The 23,637-nt window shown below is 35.4% G+C and overlaps 3 protein-coding genes across 7 annotated transcripts in view; 1 reads left to right on the forward strand and 2 right to left on the reverse strand.

The window, feature by feature from the left end:
- Csk (C-terminal Src kinase) overlaps positions 1–10,923 on the reverse strand; it is a 26,748-nt gene extending 15,825 nt beyond the window's left edge. For 2 of the 4 annotated variants that reach the window (XM_073082196.1, XM_073082194.1), the window contains exons 1-2: positions 10,776–10,923; positions 743–826 (exon numbers count right to left, since the gene is read on the reverse strand). In XM_073082196.1, coding sequence (XP_072938297.1) covers positions 743–802 — 60 coding nt within the window. In that variant the 5' untranslated portion in view covers positions 803–826; positions 10,776–10,923. Of the gene's footprint in view, positions 1–742; positions 827–6,430; positions 6,828–10,775 lie in introns of those variants that run through there. The other 2 variants (XM_073082197.1, XM_073082195.1) reach the window with 1 other exon arrangement.
- A 1,103-nt stretch (positions 10,924–12,026) lies between these two features.
- l(3)neo43 (cytochrome c oxidase assembly protein COX16 homolog l(3)neo43) lies at positions 12,027–13,439 on the forward strand. The gene is made up of 2 exons (XM_073082004.1): positions 12,027–12,334; positions 13,160–13,439. The coding sequence occupies exons 1-2, from the start codon at positions 12,186–12,188 to the stop codon at positions 13,338–13,340; spliced, it is 330 nt and encodes a 109-aa protein (XP_072938105.1). The 5' UTR covers positions 12,027–12,185; the 3' UTR covers positions 13,341–13,439.
- A 1,518-nt stretch (positions 13,440–14,957) lies between these two features.
- On the reverse strand, positions 14,958–18,552 carry LOC140749006 (polyubiquitin-C). 2 transcript variants are annotated; one of them, XM_073082005.1, is made up of 2 exons: positions 18,393–18,552; positions 14,958–17,998 (listed from the first exon to the last, which is right to left on the reverse strand). In XM_073082005.1, exon 2 carries the CDS (start codon positions 17,990–17,992, stop codon positions 15,023–15,025), a length of 2,970 nt encoding a protein of 989 aa, XP_072938106.1. In that variant the 5' UTR covers positions 17,993–17,998; positions 18,393–18,552; the 3' UTR covers positions 14,958–15,022. The 2 variants fall into 2 exon arrangements, with proteins under 2 accessions (XP_072938106.1, XP_072938107.1); XM_073082006.1 differs by lacking the exon at positions 18,393–18,552 and adding an exon at positions 18,136–18,153.
- Between the last annotated feature and the right edge of the window lie 5,085 nt (positions 18,553–23,637).

Raw genomic sequence — 23,637 nt, forward strand, 5'->3', positions numbered from 1 at the left:
AACAAGTCTGCTTTACCACTTTAATTTTTCCAATTTATTACTTCAACTATTACTATTACTATTAACGCTTCCTCCATAACAATAAATTTAAAGTTGATCTCGTCCCAAGCCGGTTTTTATATCTTTACAAGGGTATTACATATCATGATTATCAATAAACCTTATTTTAATACTATATAAATAAAAACTACAATTTTAACACGTTCCCATATCTTCTTATGAAACATGCTATCATTATTACTATGTCTTAATGTCGAAGTTTAGCACACAGTTGTATGTTAGGTTAATTGTTTTCCTGAGATATTAATAACATGACATCTTTGATCTTAACCAGCACATACCTACGTCGCGGAAATTTCCTGGTCTTTCGTTAATAGTTCATTTTAAGGAGAAATGATGTTTACATTAAATTACCTTCGATGTTACCAGGCAAAACATGTAAAAACCAACTGACAAGCTAATGTTTCCATTGTATTTCCTGTTACCTTTGTATTAGGATAAAACAGTTTTTTATCTCTTTTCACGTAGAATACAACAAAAACGAATCGTCCAATGTAATTTATGTGACAACAAAATGTTTATAGATGATTAATAGATTATTTGATAAGTACTCAAAAGTAGTCACGTTCTTTCTACTAGGCTTTTGTGTCCTTATTTTCCTTGGTGGGAATATATACAACGCTATACATTGTAAATAGATATTCTCTATGTATTTGATGTTAAAATGCAGTTAAGTACTAACCTGTGCAAGAGGCGGATGCGCCTGGTGACGATGCACGTCCGAATTCATCGCAGATGACATCTACTTTTAAGTACGCCTCATCATCTGCGAACAAGAAAAGACTAGATGAAATTGTATTTAGTCCTACATTAGATATATATTTGTTCAAACTTCGACTACTTCTAGCCACGATCGTCAAATGGACTTAGGTAAATACAAATGCATAATTCGAGGTATTTGCTAAGAATAGCCTGTACCACTTCTTATCCAGAAAATAGTGGAAAAATTAGCTTACTGTATACGTACAATTATTAGAAAAAGAAACACGAAGAAGCACGATGTTTTGCCCTAGAAGCCGTACGCTAAACTTGTATCAAAATAAATGAGCTTTAACTAGTTTAAAAACAGTAGGCGAGGATTTCGACAACTGTAATGTATCTATTCCATGTGTGGATTTATTGTAAAATAATGTAAACGACTGCGACCGATTACGAGATAGGTAGGACGTGTACAATTTACAATTGCTCGGTAATGAAAACAAGATTGTGTATGATTTGTTTCTATGAAATAGTTAAGTAAATAAGGTAAATTTCCATATACAATGCGGGGTTTTATTCATAAGCATTATTATAATTTAAATTCGGGGTAAGGAAATGAGGTGTCATTTCCTTACAAACAGGTGTGTTTGTACACCTATTATATGTATTATTTTTCCTAGTCCTTTAAATAAAAAAAATCAATCAATAGCAGAAATCGCTAGTTCTAATTCAATCACAGACTGAACTAAATTGTTCAATATAAATGTAGGTGTGGACTGGTGAGAGGTTTGGGAGTGGTTGGGGTGATTCACTCTCATTCTCCTGCCGATGGCTTGGAACTAACGAGCGGCGGCGGAGCGTGTCACATATCGTGACTACTGCAGCTTCTATTACGCTCGTATGAACTAACTTATATAACACTGCATACACGGCTCGACAGGAAAAACGCCAATAAAAATAAACGATGTTAGTAACGATTTACTAATAGAAACTAGGCACTCAACCATCCGGTAAATATTGTTTTCAATAGTAATTTTAAAAATAACTTGATATACAAAGACTAGGCTTAAATGAATCGCTTTCATTTTGCAAACACAACACAATAATCCCTGATTTAACTGAAAAGATTTTGATAGAGTTTTGTTTCTTCTCATTATTCAAGCTGCAATTATTCCAGCTACTCACATTTAGATATAAAATTTTGAAATATATAATACATTTAGAAAAGCATTAACTCTCAATAAATATAATGACCATTTCGGTAATTTTATGGTGAGTTAATAGTCAACAGAACGGATATGGTATTACCGCTTTTCTCTTGACCTAGCTCAAATCATGATTGTTGCGTAACAAAGTAGGCCAGTGATTAGCAGTTAGCCGCAATTTTTACACCACACGCGTGGCCAGCCGTCTGCGTCGCTGTCTTCACCGTCATGCAATTCGCTACCTCGTTTACGCGGTTATATTGTAAAATATCACGCCACCTCATGGCCACATATCAACATCAATATTACGATCAATCACATATGTGTCGGTTGCGTTGCGTTACTTTGGTGCATTAAACGAGGAAAATTACAATAAAGTGACACGGTACAAAACGGCGCAATTCATCCTTGTATGGGACAAACATAGTCACGTTGTGAGTAATAAGTGCTTCTGATCTATCCAAGAACACGTGACGCATTTGCGCATACAATATTTAAGGTCAATGTCGTGATTTATATTAAGTAGAGTAAGTATAATATTTCTTACAAAATAAGCATTCGACCGATTCATGAATAAAGAAAATCTGAGAATTTTCAATCACCTATTATTAATGATCGTGAAATGACCGATTTATTAAATAAACGGTTCTACTTTAGTTTGTTTGAAAATACGGCAATTTTGAAGTAAAAGCCATGAAATTTTGTATTTGGCTTTCTGGATAGAATGAACTTAACACTTCCACATGTAACACTTTTTGTACTGTTAATAAAAACGTCTGGTACTACTACATGTTTGACAGTTTCTTATTTCTCATATTTCGTTAAAAGATAATATTGGTGAGTTATTGTGCAACCTGTAAAGCAAAATTATATATATTGAGATAAAAACCGATCTAGGGATTCTGAACTGAATAAACGATAACACAATATGTACTACAATAAGTGATGTAGTGGTGCTGAACGGTGAATGCCCAGTAGGAGAGTCCTACTGGCACTTTCGACGGTTTTTCTCTATAGTTAGTTATAAAAAAAAACAGGTTTTGATCGCCAATGATAACTTAATCTCTACTTACAAAATCATTTACATTTCTGATTTTATCTTAATTACAGCATTATCGCATTAAACTTATCAATACAATTGCCGAAACCCTTGTTTATTCTTCTGGAAATTTATAAAATAATATACGCTAGAATATGCTTTAGAATATTTACATACTCGTCACTCGAGCACTAATATAAACACTGGGAAGCATTTGCATTTTGCATTCATCCTTTCATATTGTATTGATTTGTGCCTCACAACTTCTGCTACAAGCTGCTACTGCTCATTATAATAATAAAGCACCCATGTTACAGATGCGTGAAGAGTAAACCAAGTCACCAACCAAGATTTTATCGCGATACTCATCGCGAACAACGATTAGTTTCCTAGTGAAAAAATGAGAGTATCAAACGCTAGCGCAATCAACATCGTGTCGGCTTGCAGCGGGCCAGCCCACATTCATTGCAATGAAATCATAAGCACAACACGAGCAAAGAGATCGGCCGGGTTGAGCGGGCGCGTGCCGAGTTGAACGACCACGACACCACGCGCACGTTTCACTTTCGTCCTCTCGTAGTCGTCGCGCATCGCCTCCCACCGTGACCGCCAACTGCCAATTTAGCTAATCACTCCGCTAAGATTTATTAACGGTGGAAATTTGCAGACGTTTCTATTTTCTCGCGAAACTCACGGCAATGAAACACCGCAACGAAAAAAGTTAACTATAATTTAGGTTGGGTAGAAGCCTGTCTTTTTATCAACGCGATTTTAAGGCAATAAACCACGCTTGGAACAATATGCTAATCGGTTACGCATTATGTTCTTATCAAACTGGTTTACTACCAGTACACGTTTATATTTATACTCTATGAATGAGTTGCTCGCATGGATTTCATGCTACTTCTTTTGCAAAACATTGCGTAGTGAGCGCATGAGCGTTAATTTCCTACGTTCATTTGTATACCGTTTTTAACCCACTGAATCAGAATTTCCTAACGTGTTCATGCCGTGGTATAACATATGCAAATATTGTTTATAATAGAAATACGAGGTTTAAAACTGAAACTTATTTCATAAGAAGTGAGATTACACGTTCGCGACTCGGAAGTATTCAATCTTAAGACTTTTCTGCTGGTAGGCTACGGATTGCTCAAATATTTAGTTAAAATATCACTTTACACATTACTTCTTTGATTTATAAATATAACACCCAGTACCTGTTCATCGATTTAATTTTATTTAAGTCCAGTTAGATTTTTGTCGAGATAGTAATACTGTAATTAATATTCATGAAGTAGACGCTGTTATTTTAAAAATCTTTACAGTAGAACCCGTCTGAGACGAAAATAATAATTCATTATTTGCGTAGCACAATTTAAGTCCAATTCTGTCACTACAAAGGACATAATGAAAACATGTTGGCCGTTGACTTGGCTTTAAAATGTAGGAAGTGATACGCGGCACTGACGATATTTATGTAGGTGTCCACGTTTTACCCGTGTTTACATTAACACTGATCTATTTATAGATGGTATATTTTAGTAGCAACATAACCCGGAAATTGCAATTACACCTTTATACTTTATTTCTTAAGCGTGGTTGATAATTTACATTTACAAAAATTCCAGCTGATTGCAATAAGGAGAAAATATAAATGTATACGCTAGTGTAGTACGCATTACGTTACATTTGCTTTACATTGATTGTTATTACTTAATTTACTATCAATACTTAGTTACTAAGAATTATTTACACTTTCCCACTGCGGTTTCATTTTAGACATTACTAGCTGACCCGGCAAACGTTGTGTTGCCACATAAATAAAAAATGTTAAGAGTGAACAACCCTTATCACTTAGGGGTATGAAAAATAAATAGTAGCCGATTCTCAGACCTACTGAATATGCATATAAAATTTGGTGAAAATCGGTAAAGCCGTTTCGGAGGACTACGGTAACTAACATTGTGACACGAGAATTTTATATATAAGATTAACTGATCTCACAGAATAAAGTAGCTGAACCTAATTATTATCATGGACAATAACATGATAATCGAAATTGACTCGAATAGACGAAACTTGAGTAGGATGGAAATTATATGAGAGGTTTTCTATTAACTCCTCTATCGTTACCTGAATATATTTGTTAATGTGTATTTCTGGATGCGTTACGTTATGTAGCATACGCAGACAGCGTTGACCTTACAGCTAATAAAAATCGCTTCCTTCCCTCCATGGCCGCTCAAATGGCAGAAAAGGAAAACATAATGAAAAACATTATTATGCAAGTCTCCGTATATTTCGTGGCTATTTGAGAACATAGCAACCTAAAACTGCTGGAAACGATTAATTAAAATAATTAAAGAAGCAATTTGTAAAAATTACCGACAAATAGACGCATCTTGACGTAACTAACACAATGTATATTTATGAATTCCTTTTGATGTAAGAAAGAAACAAAATCATTCATAAAGAACATCCTTTACTACAAATTTTTCATCCACTTTCTCACGATACTCTGTGATGTATGGGATTTCTATGTTCTTTGCAGCGTAAAGAATAAAGATACCTATGTTTTCTTTAAAAGCTTTCTAAGAATAGCGGTGTTCCCACAGCCCCAAGGGTACGTTAATGCTGAAATATAATATGAGTGTCGTTCTTATATACACACTTATATATACCAAACACAAAAACACAACTAACCAGCAAAGTTTCGGAGATGATGGAACGGTGGAACCCTCCGTGGGTCGATATTGTGGACAGCAGTATTTAAATACATAAAAAATATATTTTGACGGTGTACGGCAAGTCACAAGCCATTCCTAATTTTCCTGAATGGTTCATATCTTTCAAACGTATTCCAACATGCACACTAAAGGAATATCTACAATTAGTCAAACATGATTGCTTCATTTTGAGAACAATGAAGATAGAAGATAAGCTCAAGTGAAGTGTCTGGTGTCACCTCAAAGTGTGAAAATAACGAAAATATTAAATAAATTTCAAACAAAATCACATTATCATTCCAATAGGTGACTCGTGCCAAGCAGTAGATCAGTAAGTTATGGGTAGACGATAACTTTTTACTTCATTCAACCAGCAAGATTTATGTCTTCTACTTCTATCATGTTTTAAAAATGATTTACCTTCGAATAGTATTCGCTAATAGAAACGTTATCTATCGCGATAAGCACTTAGTACAACCATATGGTTTATTTTAATCCACGCCGGATTTAACTCCAGAGTAACAATTATCGATTCGGGCCTAGAATACATCTATTTGCACATTGTTTCGTTGTGTGTGTATCGCAGTTCATGCCTTTATCGCCCACGAGTATCCATAATCGAACATGTACCTGTGAGTTAATGAAATCTTACATTATGAGTAACGATATCAGCTTATAAGTGAAATAGCTACACGTACCTTTTTGTCATAATTTACATTTCCCCTGATATAGCCAATGATGGTGAAGCTAGTGGTTCGTCTTAAACGATTGCGTGAAGTTCACGCGAGTTATTTCATTATAATAAAATAAATAGACACTTTTATTTCAAAAGAGACTGTAAGTAACTCTTGCGCCAACAACACACGATTACGCGGCTGAATATCGAGCACAGAACCGCACTTTTCTGTTTACACACTTGACGACGTTCAGGCGTGAGTCAACCGCGCGCGGGAGGTTTCTTTGTTTGTTTACATCGACAACGTGATGTGACGAACACAATCAAGCGGCCATGAGACAAAAATGATTCGCAACCGAGATACAACCTCAACAGGACGTGTTGTCGAGTAGCACGTCAGTCGCAAACTGCCGGCCACGGTCGGAGTGCCGCACGGAATTACTTACTGATGAAATTTCCCTATTGCCAATGCTATTACACAAATGTCAATATAAGTCCATTATTATGATTTACTAACGTGAGACACGTTTACCTTAAAAATATGTAATTTTAAATTGATGACGTCGACGAAATGTATAATAATAATACACTAATTAATCATAATTCTTTACTCTCTTGCTGCAATAACGATAATGGATAGACATTTTTTTTAACTTCTATGCACGAAGAAACTTAAAATTTAATTATGCATGTTGAAATTATTTATCCAGGAAATTCTTTCAGAAAACGAGGTTTCGGTACATCTAATCGTATGTGGCTACTGCCGCCCATGGATATCTGTAATCACACTCAGATAAGATCAAGAGTCCTACCTACGTCCTGGTTTTCGGAGTCAAAACACAAGGGGTTCTACTTGCTTCAAATATTCAGATTTAAAGTCATATTATATCTTACTATGACAATTACAATCATCAAAATAATAGCCAAAACAAACTTCTACTTATTGTTAATGTCTTCCATGAAAAATTATTATCACCTAGTTTTATAGTCTTACTTTCGTTTGTTAAATATTTAAAGAAAATATTAAATCCAAGGGTAGCTTTTCGTGCATGAATCATAATTTCACGGGGGTGCATTCGCGTATTAAATTCATAAAGATAAACCACGATAACGCGATAATTAAATATAAGAAGGGGTGTTATTAAAACGCGTGCAAAAGAGGGTGCACTTGGCATAATGAGTGTATATGCCTAACTAAAAAATGTTTTTTCAGGTAAAATTTCACATTAACTACATTTTTAAACGACAAATTATTCGAGTTGCCTCTACGTGAAAAGTAGGTTGCGTGGAGACGAAGTTTTACCCAACGACCGCTTTAAAAATGTACACCAAAAGAAAATCACGACTACGCTTCAAAATGAGCAGAAGCTCCGTTCTAAATTAGTGAGTGCTAAAAGAAGAGTGCACTTGTGTCAACATGACATCCGCACGTTAAAAAACGCAACACAATTAGTGGTATTTGTGACAACTGGAGCGTGAGAGGAATCCAGAGTACGATAGTGTTCGCTCCGCAATGCCCCGTGACCGACTCGGCGACGATGGTTATTGTTGATATGTCCTCTATTCCGGTCGGTAAGTAGACCGAATGTATCAACATAGAGTTCAGCGTGACAACTCTAATCTATTTGCTTAGATTTTCTTGAAATCTTTTAGAAAGATACATTTTTGGAGGCAGAGAAAACCATTTCATATTGCAAGTAGCACATCAATTGTAATGGTTGTAGATCGTAGTCATAATTTCGGGATAATAATTGTGCAAAGGCAATCATTTATTTAAATATAGTACAGAGCTGGGTTGGTGATTGATTGGTTTTAATCGAAACAGTAGCCTGTAGCAGCTTAAAGAACAAAGAACCGCAATAAGACCGCAAATAAATGAGGAAGCGAAGATGGGATCGAGTTAACAGTCGTTAATAAACGGATGACAACATCCATGATACTTGTAGGTAAAATTTGAAGCACAGGATACCACCAATAACTCCTTGTTTTATAGGTATTTTTGCTAAATTTCTAATTTAATTACGAACGAGACAGATTAGATCACCACTCTACATAACCCAATATTTAGATAACTTGTGGATGTTGACGATACTAAGGATATGCTCAAATCATGTACGCAAACACCTAACCCCAGAATTTATAAAAAAAAAAACACCATACAACTATCTCCCTCTGTTTTGATCTGTTTACACCTTGAGAGCTGAACTTCGAAGACATCGAAGACAAAAGTACTTGAGAGGCGTTTAGATTATTATAGTGACTACTGTGGAACACAGTATCGATCGTGGTTTCGAGAACGAGAAATTAGCGCTAGATGACACGTAGGTATGTCAACATATGGTCGGACGATTAGCGAAGGATAACGACGACGCTCATCAAATTAAGTCGGCACACAATGTGCCGTCTTTACTTGCGCTACAGCGGCGGCGACGATGATGTCATCGCACGCGCCCGCCCGACGTCCGTCAACACCACTCATGGGTAGCTACTGCACCTTCCTTACTAAGTTTAGCGTAGAGCTGATTATATCTGTATCTACAGTCAATGACCAAGACATGTAATTTGACATGACTTTGTAAGTCTTTTAAGCCTCTCTTGGCTCAACGGAGTTGTAAATCTCATACTGTATTAAGTATTTTTATTTAACAATGCATTAATTTTAAAGCTCACTATTTTCATATTACGCTATTTACTCTTTAGTTGAAACTATTTATTTTTAAAACATATACAGTGTAAATGATTAAATATAAGACACCATGTCTCCCGTTTCCCATCTACATCGAATTTAAAAAATTACCATAATATGAATATTGTGATAATAGTATAATGTCCATATTTTAAACCACACAAGTGTCTTGTCTTATTTATTTTCATGAGATTTACTTAATATAAATATTAATCTCAGTGTCATAAAGTTACAAGGCTCAACATACTTCATATAAGTATTATTAAGCAACCATAGTATGACATTCTAAACATCTAGGCAGCAAGATAGAGTATATTTGTATATCTTTTATATCATTATGTTCACAATGTACCTTATGCATGATTCATGAATAAATGTAGTAAAAATATGTCCTCGATATACATAAACAAACAGAGTTATGAGCAATGTTAATGCATATGCCTATATGTACATTTCAACTACCAATTAATATGTATAGATTAAATCTTCAACATGAACCAAGTATTAGATAAACACTGATGGTATAATACCAAATGGTACCTAAGTAAGTAACTATTAGAAAAATGTTTTAGTAATGATAACTCAACCTTCACGACTGATGGACCTCTATGTTTACTCCACTAATATGCCATTACACCAATGGGCATCTTGTGCTCTGCTCACATCAACTTATGTTGATTCATTCTTGTAACATGTAACACCCACATAAAATTTAGAAGATATGCAATGACATATTTTATCATGGAAACATTTAAGATTCCATTTTATGCCCAACAGAGCCACATACCATGCTCTTAATGATCATAAAATAATACTATTTTATCCTCAATATGTACATGCTTGCTACCAGCTTTATTTCTATACCCTGTTTGTTTATTTATTGATATATATGTAGAGATCTCAACATCAAGTACGCAACAGGATTTATAATATAATAATCAATGTACATAATAAAATGTTATTACATTCAACTTTTTGTGTAAGACTAGTCTTTTGTACCATTGATTAAGTATTATAACAATAGCATTATAAAAAGACAAGACACATAGTTCAGGATGATCTGCAAACAATGGTAAGCTTGATTCTCACATTAAAGATCAATTAAGTAAGTACATTCGGTTGAAACAGTTGTAGCAAGACATCGGATACAGCAAACAGCCTATATTGCTTTAGGCACTACCCATCATACCATAACTCATAAACGAATTATCCTCACATTTAGAATATTGTATGTGTTCGAGTCCAAGCATATTGTGTATTCTGTATAACTGTGTAAGTCAATCAATATAAATAGGTAGGTATCATAAAATTTAAATTACAATAACAAAGAAAAACTAACAATTCAGCTCATTATTTACGAATTCTTACTAGAAATAACATTACGATGAGACCATACTAAATCGATTAGAAAACATTTTGTTCGGTTTCTTTTGAGAATCGGGTAGCAAGCCTTGACATGTCCACTTAAATCGCACATCTTAAAAAGAAGAAATTGCACTAACAAGATTAAATATTAATTCCATTGTAGCGTATTATACTCTTATATTATATATTCGTGAGCTGTACAATTTCGTCTATGTTGAACGCCTACAATTCACTTCATAGCCTCAGTACCGTGACAGCCCTCGGTACCTAACTCTTATCCAATATATCAACATACTGAAGTTAAGTGTCCACTTACCAGATATCACGACTAAAACGTTTAAAAGATTACACGAAACAGTTCTCAAAACATAATTTTAAACACAGCACTAATGTGAAATATAAATTTCATAAACACAACACATACGTCACTCTTAAATGTCCGCCATTTTATAAATTTATTTTTTGAGATCCAATTGTCATCATAATTCTATCACAGCAATGATAATAAAACATCAGCCAATTAAACATAAAATAATTGTTGTAAAAATTTAAATAATCTCATAATAATTACTATTTATAATTAAACTTTATTATTTGGGTTGTCCATGTTGTATCAATACAAACTAGCTTCATTTCCTCTCTTTTCCGTATATTTATTCAGAAGACGGGCAGCACCGATTTTGAAATGTCTTCTTTGATGTCTTCTATCACACCTGCTGTAGCGGGTGGCTCAATATACATAATCAGAGAACACCTATACTCTAACGGAATGCCTAATGGCAAAGCGTGGCGACACCGTGAATTCTTGGCCTAAAGCCTAACCCAAGGCTGGGCGTACAAAATTATGATCGATCTTAGGTCCTAAGGAACTGGACAGTTAAATGGCTAAGGCAGACCTGGGTAGGGATATTTTTTATATAATGAACTAGTCTTCTCAAATCTAGCCTCAAGTATACGGTATGCATTTATATGAGTGGATCACTTTATTAGCAATCGTTAGAAAAAGTAGCTACATAAGGAGCAATGAACTAGCACAACCTTCGTATAGTCGCTAGATATTTTTCTAATACAATGATTTAAGACCATACAAGTCTGATGCGCACAGGGATCTGGGTTTGATTACTGGCCAGACAGATATCTAAATGATGAATTTAGATTTCTGTTCTAAGCCTGGGTGATTATGTCAGGAAAATTTTGCATCCACGAGTCAGGAAATTCTAGCGTGGGGCTGAAAGTATCTTTAATGGTGACGAACGTGACCATACTAAGTGGAAATTACTAAGAATTCACAAAATCACCTAGCTGACAACAATAACACCATCCAGATTAGAAATCCTTAGGCTAAATCTAGAATTATTTTATTTTATTATTAGATTACTCGCGAATTAATGGCTGAGTGACTCGCTGTGCTCAATAATGCCGAATATATAAACGCTGTGTACAATGATAAGCGCAAAATCTTCTAGGTTAATATCGAATAGGCTATTTATTTATTGGTACTCACATCTACTCGTCTGTGCTCGGCGAGTATCAAAACCTGGCACTTCAAGGTCTGACTATGAGTATTTTACTTGTCATTGTCAATTGTCATTGTTGGTCTCTCTTTTTGGAGATTTAAAATGTCATAACAAGAAAGAAGAAAATCGATTAAAGTTATCAGTTGCCGATAACATAGGAATAAAATAAAATAGTTTATGAAAGTGATGGTGTGGTTACTGAAATAGAAATGACGGCAAAAGAAGGGAAATATTCTATGGAGTATTTAAAGTCTACTCTAGCAACATATAGCAAACGAAAATCTTTTAAGTACGGACTACCATTTATATTATTTGTTATTGGAGGATCCTTTGGTTTAAGGGAATGGACACAAATAAGGTACTGTATTAATGTTTGTATTTTGTAATTTAATTTACTTATTTTCCCTAAATACTTTCAATTTTTAAATGATATATCTCCCCTATTATTGAAAAGGTTAAGCATTCATTCAAAACTTAGATAACACATTATAAAAGTTGGTAGAACCCTTTGTGGTTCGATTCCATAGGCACCATCGGCACACCTATTTCTACCTAATAACACCAGTTTTAAGTGCTGCCATGTTCCACTGGCGTTGTAAGGTCAACATACTTATCCAAGTCTTTCCAATTTAGTCCTCACAGGTAGTGACTCTTCTGTGGTTAACCTGTAGGTAGAAATCTATTTTTACGGAGTTGATCACAAATATCCATTTGTGGCAGTGGCCACTTACATGGAATGCTTGCTTGTTTGCTGCTCCATTAGTATAAAAACAACTGTTATTAACACATAAACAGAAACAGATTTTTATTTTTCGTAATAACAAAATAACAAATAAATGACAATCAGTGGTCACATGTCTATAAACGCTCATCCTAAATCTGTTTAAATTTGTTTTCACACATGATTTTTGAAAACAAATTATGTTACTTAAATTTAATCCCTAATTATTTTATCACATGTTTACATAGATTGGCATGTTTATCAAAGTGTAGGAATTATAAATATGAGCTACTTGTGTGTAACACTTAGGGCTGATAGTAATATGAAATCTTAACCGATACAAGCAAAGTAATGTTGGAAGTTGTATAATTATTGTCCAAAATAATTGCAATTTCAAACTTTGGTATGTAATATTATTGGACACTGATTCTTAAGTATATGAAATTAGTTTTTGTATTACAGATACCAATTTTCAAAAGTAAAAGGTATAACTAAGGAAGAAGCAGAAAAAATGGGTCTTCACAGACAAAGAGAAGTCACTTTGGAAAAGTCATATGAGGAAATACAGAAACTTGATATTGATAATTGGGAGAATAAACGAGGACCTAGGCCATGGGAGTCTAATGAGGAGCAGACAAAATGATTTGTGAAATTCATCTTAATTCTATACTATAGGTAGTTAAAGATGTTATAGTTGTAAGTAGATAATGGTTTGATTAAATAAATTATATTATAAAAATAATGTACAAGTTCTTTATGCATTTGTTTATTAGTAAGTAAACAAAGATTATTTTTATAGAGAACAACCTCTCTAAGTTTTACCTTAGGCCATCTTATTAAAAGTACTACTCTTTATAAGATACTGATATAGGCACGGGGTACAGGTAATTTTGAAAAATCTTACTTAACTCAATTATGTTACATTTTGTCAAATAGTTCTTTTAAATTTTTGATTCTAATAAAACCCTTTGTCGTTCGACTCCGGTGGCACTGCCAAACCTATTTCTGCCAGAAAACAACAGTGTTGAGCACTGCTGTATTCTAGTTTGAAGGGTGTGGGTAAGGGACACATACTTTTCCGAGGCATTCCACCTTAGTCCTCAGGCGTTGCGCATCTGTGGCCGATTTCGGATAGGAGTATCTGATCCTATCTGGAGTTGGTTACAGATGTCCATGGGTGGCAGTAGCCACTTACCGTCAGGTGGACTGTATGCTTGTCAGCTACTCCTATATTACATTAAAAAATACATATAAACATAACTGTTCTAAGAAAATAGATAAAGCTAAATATTTATGTATAGTCCGCGTTAAAGTTAAAGTGCTAGTCCGCTCTGGACCAGAGGATGCACAGAATATTACCATTAAATTATCAAACTTTCCATCAAATTAAAGTATTTTTTATAAAAGAACCTATTTAATTTTATTTAGGTATTTATATTAATTTTATGTCAAGTTCTAGACTTTTACCACGCTACAAATATCTATACCTTATACTGAGCTTTTACTAGTTCTATCTAGTTGATATTCACAGAAACTGATAATAGTAGACAATATTAAAATCTACTTTATATCATATCGGGAAACACCCGATTGACAAAAAATAAATCATATTGAACAGTGAGGTAGCATTTTTCAGTTATTTAAATTTCTATTTACGTTTCGTGTGCCTACTTAACACGAGATCTCTATAATAAAACTAATAAATCTAAAAAAAACTCAAGTCGAGGGTGTACCTACTTATACTAAGTAGAGTCCGCGCCAAATTTCTAGTCCTCCGTGAATATCGAAATTAGTCGCGTTGCAACAATAGCAAATTGTAGATATTAGCGGGATGAAGACAGCGTGGTACCCATCCTCTGCCCGCTCCCGTGTAGGTACATAGTAATTACTTCTATGTAATTACTGTACATATATATTGCGCCCTTACTGTTGCTAAGGAGTATATGCATGTAGTTGTTCGACCGCATTGGCAATGGCTCGCAGGCTACACCTGCGCGCAACAACTTCAGAGCGGACTAGAAGTTTGGCGGGTAGACTATGATCTATCTTTTCTTCAGAATACTAATGCCACTTATTAAACAGTCAATCATAACAATTTTTTGCCTACCAGAGATTTAATTTGATAATGCAGGTAGAAATTGTCGAATTGAGAATGTTGTTTGGCAAAATTTGATTATTATTTATGGCTTAGAAGAGCTTTTTGCCTAGGGCGATGTAAATGTGTGGATCATAATAACAAAGAGAAATGAAAATACACATATTCTGCTGAGATCAAAGCTTTTATTTTACCCAATTTATTATATGAATATAAATAACAGGGATACATTAAATACCACCCCTAAGACGTAGGACAAGGTGCAGAGTGGATTCCTTCTGAATGTTATAGTCTGAAAGGGTACGACCATCTTCAAGTTGTTTACCAGCGAAGATCAATCTCTGCTGGTCTGGGGGAATGCCTTCCTTGTCCTGGATTTTAGCCTTGACGTTTTCAATGGTGTCAGAGGGCTCCACCTCCAGTGTGATTGTCTTGCCAGTAAGGGTCTTCACAAAGATCTGCATACCACCTCTCAGTCTAAGTACCAAATGCAGTGTAGATTCCTTCTGAATGTTGTAATCAGAGAGGGTACGACCATCTTCAAGTTGTTTACCAGCAAAGATGAGACGTTGCTGGTCTGGGGGAATGCCTTCTTTGTCCTGGATTTTAGCTTTTACGTTCTCAATGGTGTCAGATGGCTCCACCTCCAGTGTGATTGTCTTGCCAGTAAGGGTCTTCACAAAGATCTGCATACCACCTCTGAGTCTGAGTACCAAATGCAAGGTAGATTCCTTTTGAATGTTGTAGTCTGAAAGGGTGCGACCATCTTCAAGCTGCTTACCAGCGAAGATCAATCTCTGCTGGTCTGGGGGAATGCCTTCTTTGTCCTGGATTTTAGCCTTCACATTCTCAATGGTGTCTGATGGTTCCACCTCTAGTGTGATAGTCTTGCCAGTAAGGGTCTTCACAAAGATCTGCATACCGCCTCTCAGTCTAAGTACCAAATGCAAGGTAGATTCCTTTTGAATGTTGTAGTCTGAAAGGGTGCGACCATCTTCAAGCTGCTTACCAGCGAAGATCAATCTCTGCTGGTCTGGGGGAATGCCTTCTTTGTCCTGGATTTTAGCTTTTACGTTCTCAATGGTGTCAGAGGGCTCCACCTCCAGTGTGATTGTCTTGCCAGTAAGGGTTTTCACAAAGATCTGCATACCACCTCTCAGTCTAAGTACCAAATGCAGTGTAGATTCCTTCTGAATGTTGTAATCAGAGAGGGTACGACCATCTTCAAGTTGTTTACCAGCAAAGATGAGACGTTGCTGGTCTGGGGGAATGCCTTCTTTGTCCTGGATTTTAGCTTTTACGTTCTCAATGGTGTCAGATGGCTCCACCTCCAGTGTGATTGTCTTGCCAGTAAGGGTCTTCACAAAGATCTGCATACCACCTCTGAGTCTGAGTACCAAATGCAAGGTAGATTCCTTTTGAATGTTGTAGTCTGAAAGGGTGCGACCATCTTCAAGCTGCTTACCAGCGAAGATCAATCTCTGCTGGTCTGGGGGAATGCCTTCTTTGTCCTGGATTTTAGCCTTCACATTCTCAATGGTGTCTGATGGTTCCACCTCTAGTGTGATAGTCTTGCCAGTAAGGGTCTTCACAAAGATCTGCATACCGCCTCTCAGTCTAAGTACCAAATGCAAGGTAGATTCCTTTTGAATGTTGTAGTCTGAAAGGGTGCGACCATCTTCAAGCTGCTTACCAGCGAAGATCAATCTCTGCTGGTCTGGGGGAATGCCTTCTTTGTCCTGGATTTTAGCTTTTACGTTCTCAATGGTGTCAGAGGGCTCCACCTCCAGTGTGATTGTCTTGCCAGTAAGGGTCTTCACAAAGATCTGCATACCACCTCTCAGTCTAAGTACCAAATGCAGTGTAGATTCCTTCTGAATGTTGTAATCAGAGAGGGTACGACCATCTTCAAGTTGTTTACCAGCAAAGATGAGACGTTGCTGGTCTGGGGGAATGCCTTCTTTGTCCTGGATTTTAGCCTTCACATTCTCAATGGTGTCTGATGGTTCCACCTCTAGTGTGATAGTCTTGCCAGTAAGGGTCTTCACAAAGATCTGCATACCGCCTCTCAGTCTAAGTACCAAATGCAAGGTAGATTCCTTTTGAATGTTGTAGTCTGAAAGGGTGCGACCATCTTCAAGCTGCTTACCAGCGAAGATCAATCTCTGCTGGTCTGGGGGAATGCCTTCTTTGTCCTGGATTTTAGCTTTTACGTTCTCAATGGTGTCAGAGGGCTCCACCTCCAGTGTGATTGTCTTGCCAGTAAGGGTCTTCACAAAGATCTGCATACCACCTCTCAGTCTAAGTACCAAATGCAGTGTAGATTCCTTCTGAATGTTGTAATCAGAGAGGGTACGACCATCTTCAAGTTGTTTACCAGCAAAGATGAGACGTTGCTGGTCTGGGGGAATGCCTTCTTTGTCCTGGATTTTAGCTTTTACGTTCTCAATGGTGTCAGATGGCTCCACCTCCAGTGTGATTGTCTTGCCAGTAAGGGTCTTCACAAAGATCTGCATACCACCTCTGAGTCTGAGTACCAAATGCAAGGTAGATTCCTTTTGAATGTTGTAGTCTGAAAGGGTGCGACCATCTTCAAGCTGCTTACCAGCGAAGATCAATCTCTGCTGGTCTGGGGGAATGCCTTCTTTGTCCTGGATTTTAGCTTTGACATTTTCAATGGTGTCAGATGGTTCCACCTCCAGTGTGATTGTCTTGCCAGTAAGGGTCTTCACAAAGATCTGCATACCACCTCTCAGTCTGAGTACCAAATGCAAGGTTGATTCCTTCTGAATGTTGTAGTCGGAAAGAGTACGACCATCTTCAAGTTGTTTGCCAGCAAAGATGAGACGCTGCTGGTCTGGAGGGATGCCTTCCTTGTCCTGGATCTTAGCCTTAACATTCTCAATGGTGTCTGATGCCTCCACCTCCAGTGTGATTGTCTTGCCAGTAAGGGTCTTCACAAAAATCTGCATACCACCTCTCAGTCTGAGTACCAAATGCAAGGTTGATTCCTTCTGAATGTTGTAGTCAGAAAGAGTGCGACCATCTTCCAGCTGCTTGCCAGCAAAGATGAGTCGTTGCTGGTCGGGAGGGATACCTTCCTTGTCTTGTATCTTGGCCTTCACATTTTCAATGGTATCAGAAGGTTCAACCTCCAAAGTAATGGTTTTTCCGGTCAAAGTTTTCACAAAGATCTGCATTTTTATCTGTAACAAATGATAAAATAAATTTATTACTTATCAGAGTTATCATATCAGCACTCTTACGCAAATGTGAAAACAAATTGCGCTATACAAGTTAGTTAAGAAAATCATAATAGGCATTAAAATATATAAAAATGTACATGTTCAATTTATATCATTAAATTAAAAGTCGAATAATCACTAGAAATTTAAAAACCGGGTGTACATATTGACCATCAAAACAAAATGATAAAATCATTTTATTTTACACGTCATTTCCATTCGAGCAAAATGGCGTCGTGTACGTCTTTGTTTGGTCTTTGACTACATACGTAAAAACAGTGAAATGTATAATAATAGTAGAATATCCTATGAAATCACTGTTAATATTATAGTTATTCAAAAAAATCAACCTTACCCGTAATAGAACACTGCAATTTCACAATATCACAAAGACTAATGACACAATTATTATCTTAAATTCACGTCCACGTTTTAACTTCACAATCTCGTAAAGAATCGCGGAACAAAGGCGTTCCGCCTTTTTATAGTAGAACTGTATGACGTCGATCGATATACGCAGTGATGACGAGGACTGCCGAAGTTCACCGAATGTATGTTTCATCTCCGTTTTTCATATGAAATAAATACGAGACAAAAGACTAGTGAAGATCTAATTCTGGAACATACGATTCAACTTTTATATTGGTCTCTTTCTTTTCTTTGTAATAGCACATGAGTACATTGATCGGTTGTTTTGTTATATATTTAGGTAGGTATGTTGCACCATTTTCCAGAAAATAGGAACAATACGGAACAAAAGCAATGACTCATTTCTAGAATTAAAATGTTTTATTGTAAAATAAATATATAAGATGCTAGGCAGCTCACAGATTTACATTAGGTTCATGATAATGAGACAAAGATGAAGGCAAATTATGATAACAAGTAGGTACTTACTTAATTTCTACATTAAAATTGAAAATACTAAATGTGTAAATATATAGGGTCTCAAATTCTTAGCAGTCCCAAAGTTTTGATGGCTGTGCAATGTTGTATCAAAATGGTTTGCCTTAATATCTTACTTTTTAATTTCGCCCTAATCATCTTGCCCCTAATACAATTTTATATAGTGTTTAGAAATAGAACCTGAGGGTAGAATTGTTTACTATGTATCATCCAATGTATCATCATTATTTCCGTTATCAAGACATATCGTAAACATGTGGTAAAATATGGTGTAATCATAGAACACCTATAGGTACATGGCCGTTACTGGCGTATTGTAATCTCAGAACATTGATCTATAAATATAAAGATCCGCCACAAGCGGGCAAAACTTGAAACATACAACATACGGCAAGTGGTGTAAAACGACTCCAGCCAAGTCCAGTCGCTCTCGCGCGGCGTAGTAATACACACGAATGTCACGGAACACGTTGAACGTCATTATTTTGAATTTAAAGCCTCAAAATGCCTTATTGTGCAATGCGTAAATGCAAAAATTATGCTCGAAAAAGAAACAAACTTCATGGAATCACCTATCACACGTAAATGAAGAGAAATTATTAAATTTCGTTTATTTTTCGTGTTCGATCCGCCATGATTACGTGAGTAACCAGAAAGAGACAAAGTATGTTTTTGTGAATGAAAGTGATAAAGACGCAAAATGCATGGTCATAGATCAACAGAACAGAAGTGACATTTTATTGAATCTGACGATGTTCATATGTCGTATGTTATAGTTTAAGATCCCACTGCTTAATTTTTATATTAGAGTGTTTTTAGTCAAAATATAACATTTTATGGTTTATTTTAATAAAATAAAATCGATATATGGGAAATTCTGTATCCTAATCTTTAAATTTCCTTCGATACCTGTGGTAAATAATAAAAAATATTACCATAAAATTTATATAGGATAGTATACGGTATTTTAAAATCGTCGTATTCTTATTTCTCCTTATTATTCGTATTTCTTCCTTAACCTAAACATAATTTAATAAACAATCTTTGTATAGCCAGAAATTAATCCTCAAAAAAACCACGGTAAAATTAGAATCTTATATATAAAATTCTCATGTCACAATGTTAGTTACTGTACCTACTCCTGCGAAACGGCTTTACTGATTTTCACCAAAATTTATATGCATATTCAGTAAGTCTGAGAATTAGCTACTATCTATTTTTCATATCTCTTAAGTGATAAGGGTTGTTCACCCTTAACATTTTTTTTATTTATATGGCAACACAATGTTTGCTGGGTCAGCTAGTACATTTATAAAATTTACACAACTTTGCAATTAATGGTCGTGTGTAAAATAAAACTGATAATAATAAACATAGATTAGTAAAGATACTTCGCCGCCTTGAAATTGAAATAAGCCACAAACGGCTTAATAGTAAGTTCTTTTTTTGAATTCTTGACAAATAAAAACATTTTTAGAGAAAATATACGAATAAATAACTAATACTGCGTAATTTACATAATAAATAAATAATTATTTCAAATATTTTAGAGACATTTTAGCACGGAGACGTGGCAAAACTTTTTTACAGAACTATTTTTAATTCTCAAAACTGGGTACATTTTCTTGTTAGGAGTGAGTAATATTTACTAATCTATGATAATAAATATAAACTATTTTTAAATCATATATTTTAAACCAGTCGATACATCTGTATAGATACATTCTTTCAAATTATATTTTTATTTAATAATTATTTATTTAGTTAAACTGTACTATAACATTTCTACGTAAACGACGTACTAAAACTATTATCGACAGTTTTGGACATTTTTTACCTTCTGTTCCATTATTTCATTGTCTTTGACAAGCATGCGGATCAATGGGATAGCCACCATACGTCCCGTTTTTAACGGGACAGTCCCTTTTTCCGATGCTTCGTGCCGTTGTCTCCGAAATGAACCGTTGCCATTGTCAATTAAGTAACAGTATATAGTATAATTATGAAAAAAAACATGGGGTGCTCCATTTACCAGTTTTGTAAAAAGCGCCCCACATTTTTTCCACAATTATACTATTTACTGTTCCTTAAATGATTCATAGATTGAAAATTATTTTCTACTTTTTAGTTAATTTTATCATAAAAGCGTGTTTAACTATATTTTTTCAAGTAAAAAGTATTTGACTTAAAAAAATCGATGTCCCGTTTTGACTGAAGTAATCATTGGTCACTATATTCCATGGTCAATATTTACGTTTGCGTAGACTTGAAACGCAAGCTCAAACACTAGTTGTCTTTTTTTATCACATTGTTCTAATAGCTCTGTCCCTTATAGAACATTTGTCTATGTAGTAAAGGTAAGTAAAATAAAAAACGTGCATGTGTGCTATCAAAGCAGTTTCGCTCAAGTTTTCTCGTAAGTTAGCGGGCGTATAACGTGTCTAGTATAAAATGTCATTGTCTCAGAATAATAACTAATTAGTAATATTTAGCGTGTAATGTTCTGTAGATAGGTTACTAGTTTATTTAATTCGGGTCCCTGAAGTTGCGGGACCAGAATAGGGCTACGGTATCCCCTACCTGTTGTAAGTGGCGATTAAAAGGGGGCTTCCGGGGTTGGAGTAAGAGTGGGAGCTCGAACTGCCCGGCCAGCAACCCCGGGATGGAAAAATGAATAAAAATAAGTATAAACAATGAACATTTGGTGGTACAGAAGCCTCCATGTGCGAGTTCGACTTGTACTTGGTGAATTATCTGAAATAATTTATGCAGAAATAAGAGATGTCCAGGATAATAAGGAAAGCCTAAAATGGTTTGAGGACATGCTTGTTGAACGTAAACATCATCAGTTTTTAGTTTTTTGCACGAGTGTTCTATTAAATTTTCATTATATTTATCTACTCAATGATATTTTATATAATCTTCTGATCATTTTCAATACTTTATACAATAATAACCGAAGAGTATAGTAACCTATATACATATATAGGAGAATAATAACCTCATAAAGGTATTATGAAAAATGAAAAAATGAAATGAAAAAATGATTTATTGATTCACAGATACATTACAAAACGTTGCCAGGGCCCCTGTACTGAGTACAACTCGTATTACTGGGTACCCCGCTCAAACCTCCTAGAATACAATTGAATCAACTTATAATATATTATGTAGAAAACAATAACAAAGTTTGATATATCCACTGTGCGTTTGTGATGTTTGAATGTGCGTGTGTGAGTGTATGTGTGGTGTGAGTGTGTGTGTGAGGATGTGTGTTTGAGTGATGTGTTTTGTGTGTATGGGTGTGTGTGTGTAAGATTGTGTACCTAACGTTAACTAATTTGTTGCCGTTTCTTATTAGTAGATAGTGATTATTTTATATCATTATATATAGTTAATAAATTAGATTTTCAGTTTCACTGTAATTTAAACTTAGTAGATATTTTGTTATATAGTGTCTTAATTTTATACGTGTCAGTGGGTAAACGTTGAGTCTGCTATTCAGAGAGTTATAAAGATGACTAGATTGAGATGTAAATTGTATATGCCTAAATTTAGTTTTCTTGTTTTGTGCGCTACAGATTGCGAATTTTCTACGTTTAGATGCAAGTTGAGGAGTATACGGTAATTGTTGATGTGTTTTCATAATACAATTTAAGATATACATTTGGCGTGTCGTAAGCAGTTCTAGCGAGTTATAAAGTTCAAACGTCGGGTAACGAATGGGTTTGAAAAACATTACTTTTAGTAGTGCTCTTTGAGCTCTTTCAAGAATAATTAGGTGTGATTTAGCTGCTCCACCCCACACCGGTATACCATAGCTTATTATTGATTGTGCTAACGCTTTGTAAGTCATGATGAGGATATCTTTGCTGGCCACATGCCTAAGCTTTTTGAAAATCCAGATCAGCTTTCTAATTCTGTCAGCAATACTGTTAATGTGAATATTCCAGGTGAGGTGTTGGTCTATAAAGACTCCGAGGTATTTTATATTATTAGATTGTGTTAGTTCATTACATAGACAGGTATTAGAAGTTGGGTTTAAGCAACTGTGTGCAACTAAAGAAAAGTTAGAAGGTGGCAAAGATGTTTTACGTATGGAGAATGGAACGAACTTAGTTTTGCTAATGTTTAGCGTTAGAAGATTGCCTCGTAACCAACTAGAGATATAATGCATTCCAGATTCGGCGAGAACCTTAATATTTTCCCAAGAATTTGCGTTAAAAACAAGTGCAGTGTCATCAGCATAGGTGAAAATTTTGCAATTTGGGAGGTTAAAGTTACAGAGCTCATTTACGTATATGAGAAATAAGGTAGGGCCTAAAACACTACCTTGAGGAATGCCATAGGAGATATTCATCGGGCTACTTATAATTTGGCCAAGTTTTAATTGTTGCTGACGGTCTGTAAGATAGTCTGAAAGAAAAGAGTGTGGAACACCTCTTATACCAAAATGATACAGTTTTTCTAAGAGAATGGGGATAGAAACTGTGTCGAAGGCTTTGGATAAGTCCAAAAAGACGCCAAGGCATTTATTACCAGAATCAAGTTGGTAACAAATCTCCTCGGTTAGGGCTAAAACAGCGTCCTCTGAAGAGATACCGTTCCTAAAACCAAATTGATTTTTAGATAGGAGATCGTTATCAGCGAAGAACTTACGTAAGCGGTAATTAATTAACTTTTCCAATATTTTA

The sequence above is a fragment of the Epargyreus clarus genome, unplaced genomic scaffold (genome assembly GCF_041222505.1).
Source record: "Epargyreus clarus isolate Ecla_fem2 unplaced genomic scaffold, WU_Ecla_fem_2.2 ptg000017l, whole genome shotgun sequence".
Classification (NCBI taxonomy): domain Eukaryota; kingdom Metazoa; phylum Arthropoda; class Insecta; order Lepidoptera; family Hesperiidae; genus Epargyreus; species Epargyreus clarus.

What these genes read in the sequence shown, in the direction of transcription:
- LOC140749006 (XM_073082005.1), bottom strand. Translation starts at nt 17,992, where the DNA reads ATGCAGATCTTTGTGAAAACTTTGACCGGAAAAACCATTACTTTGGAG.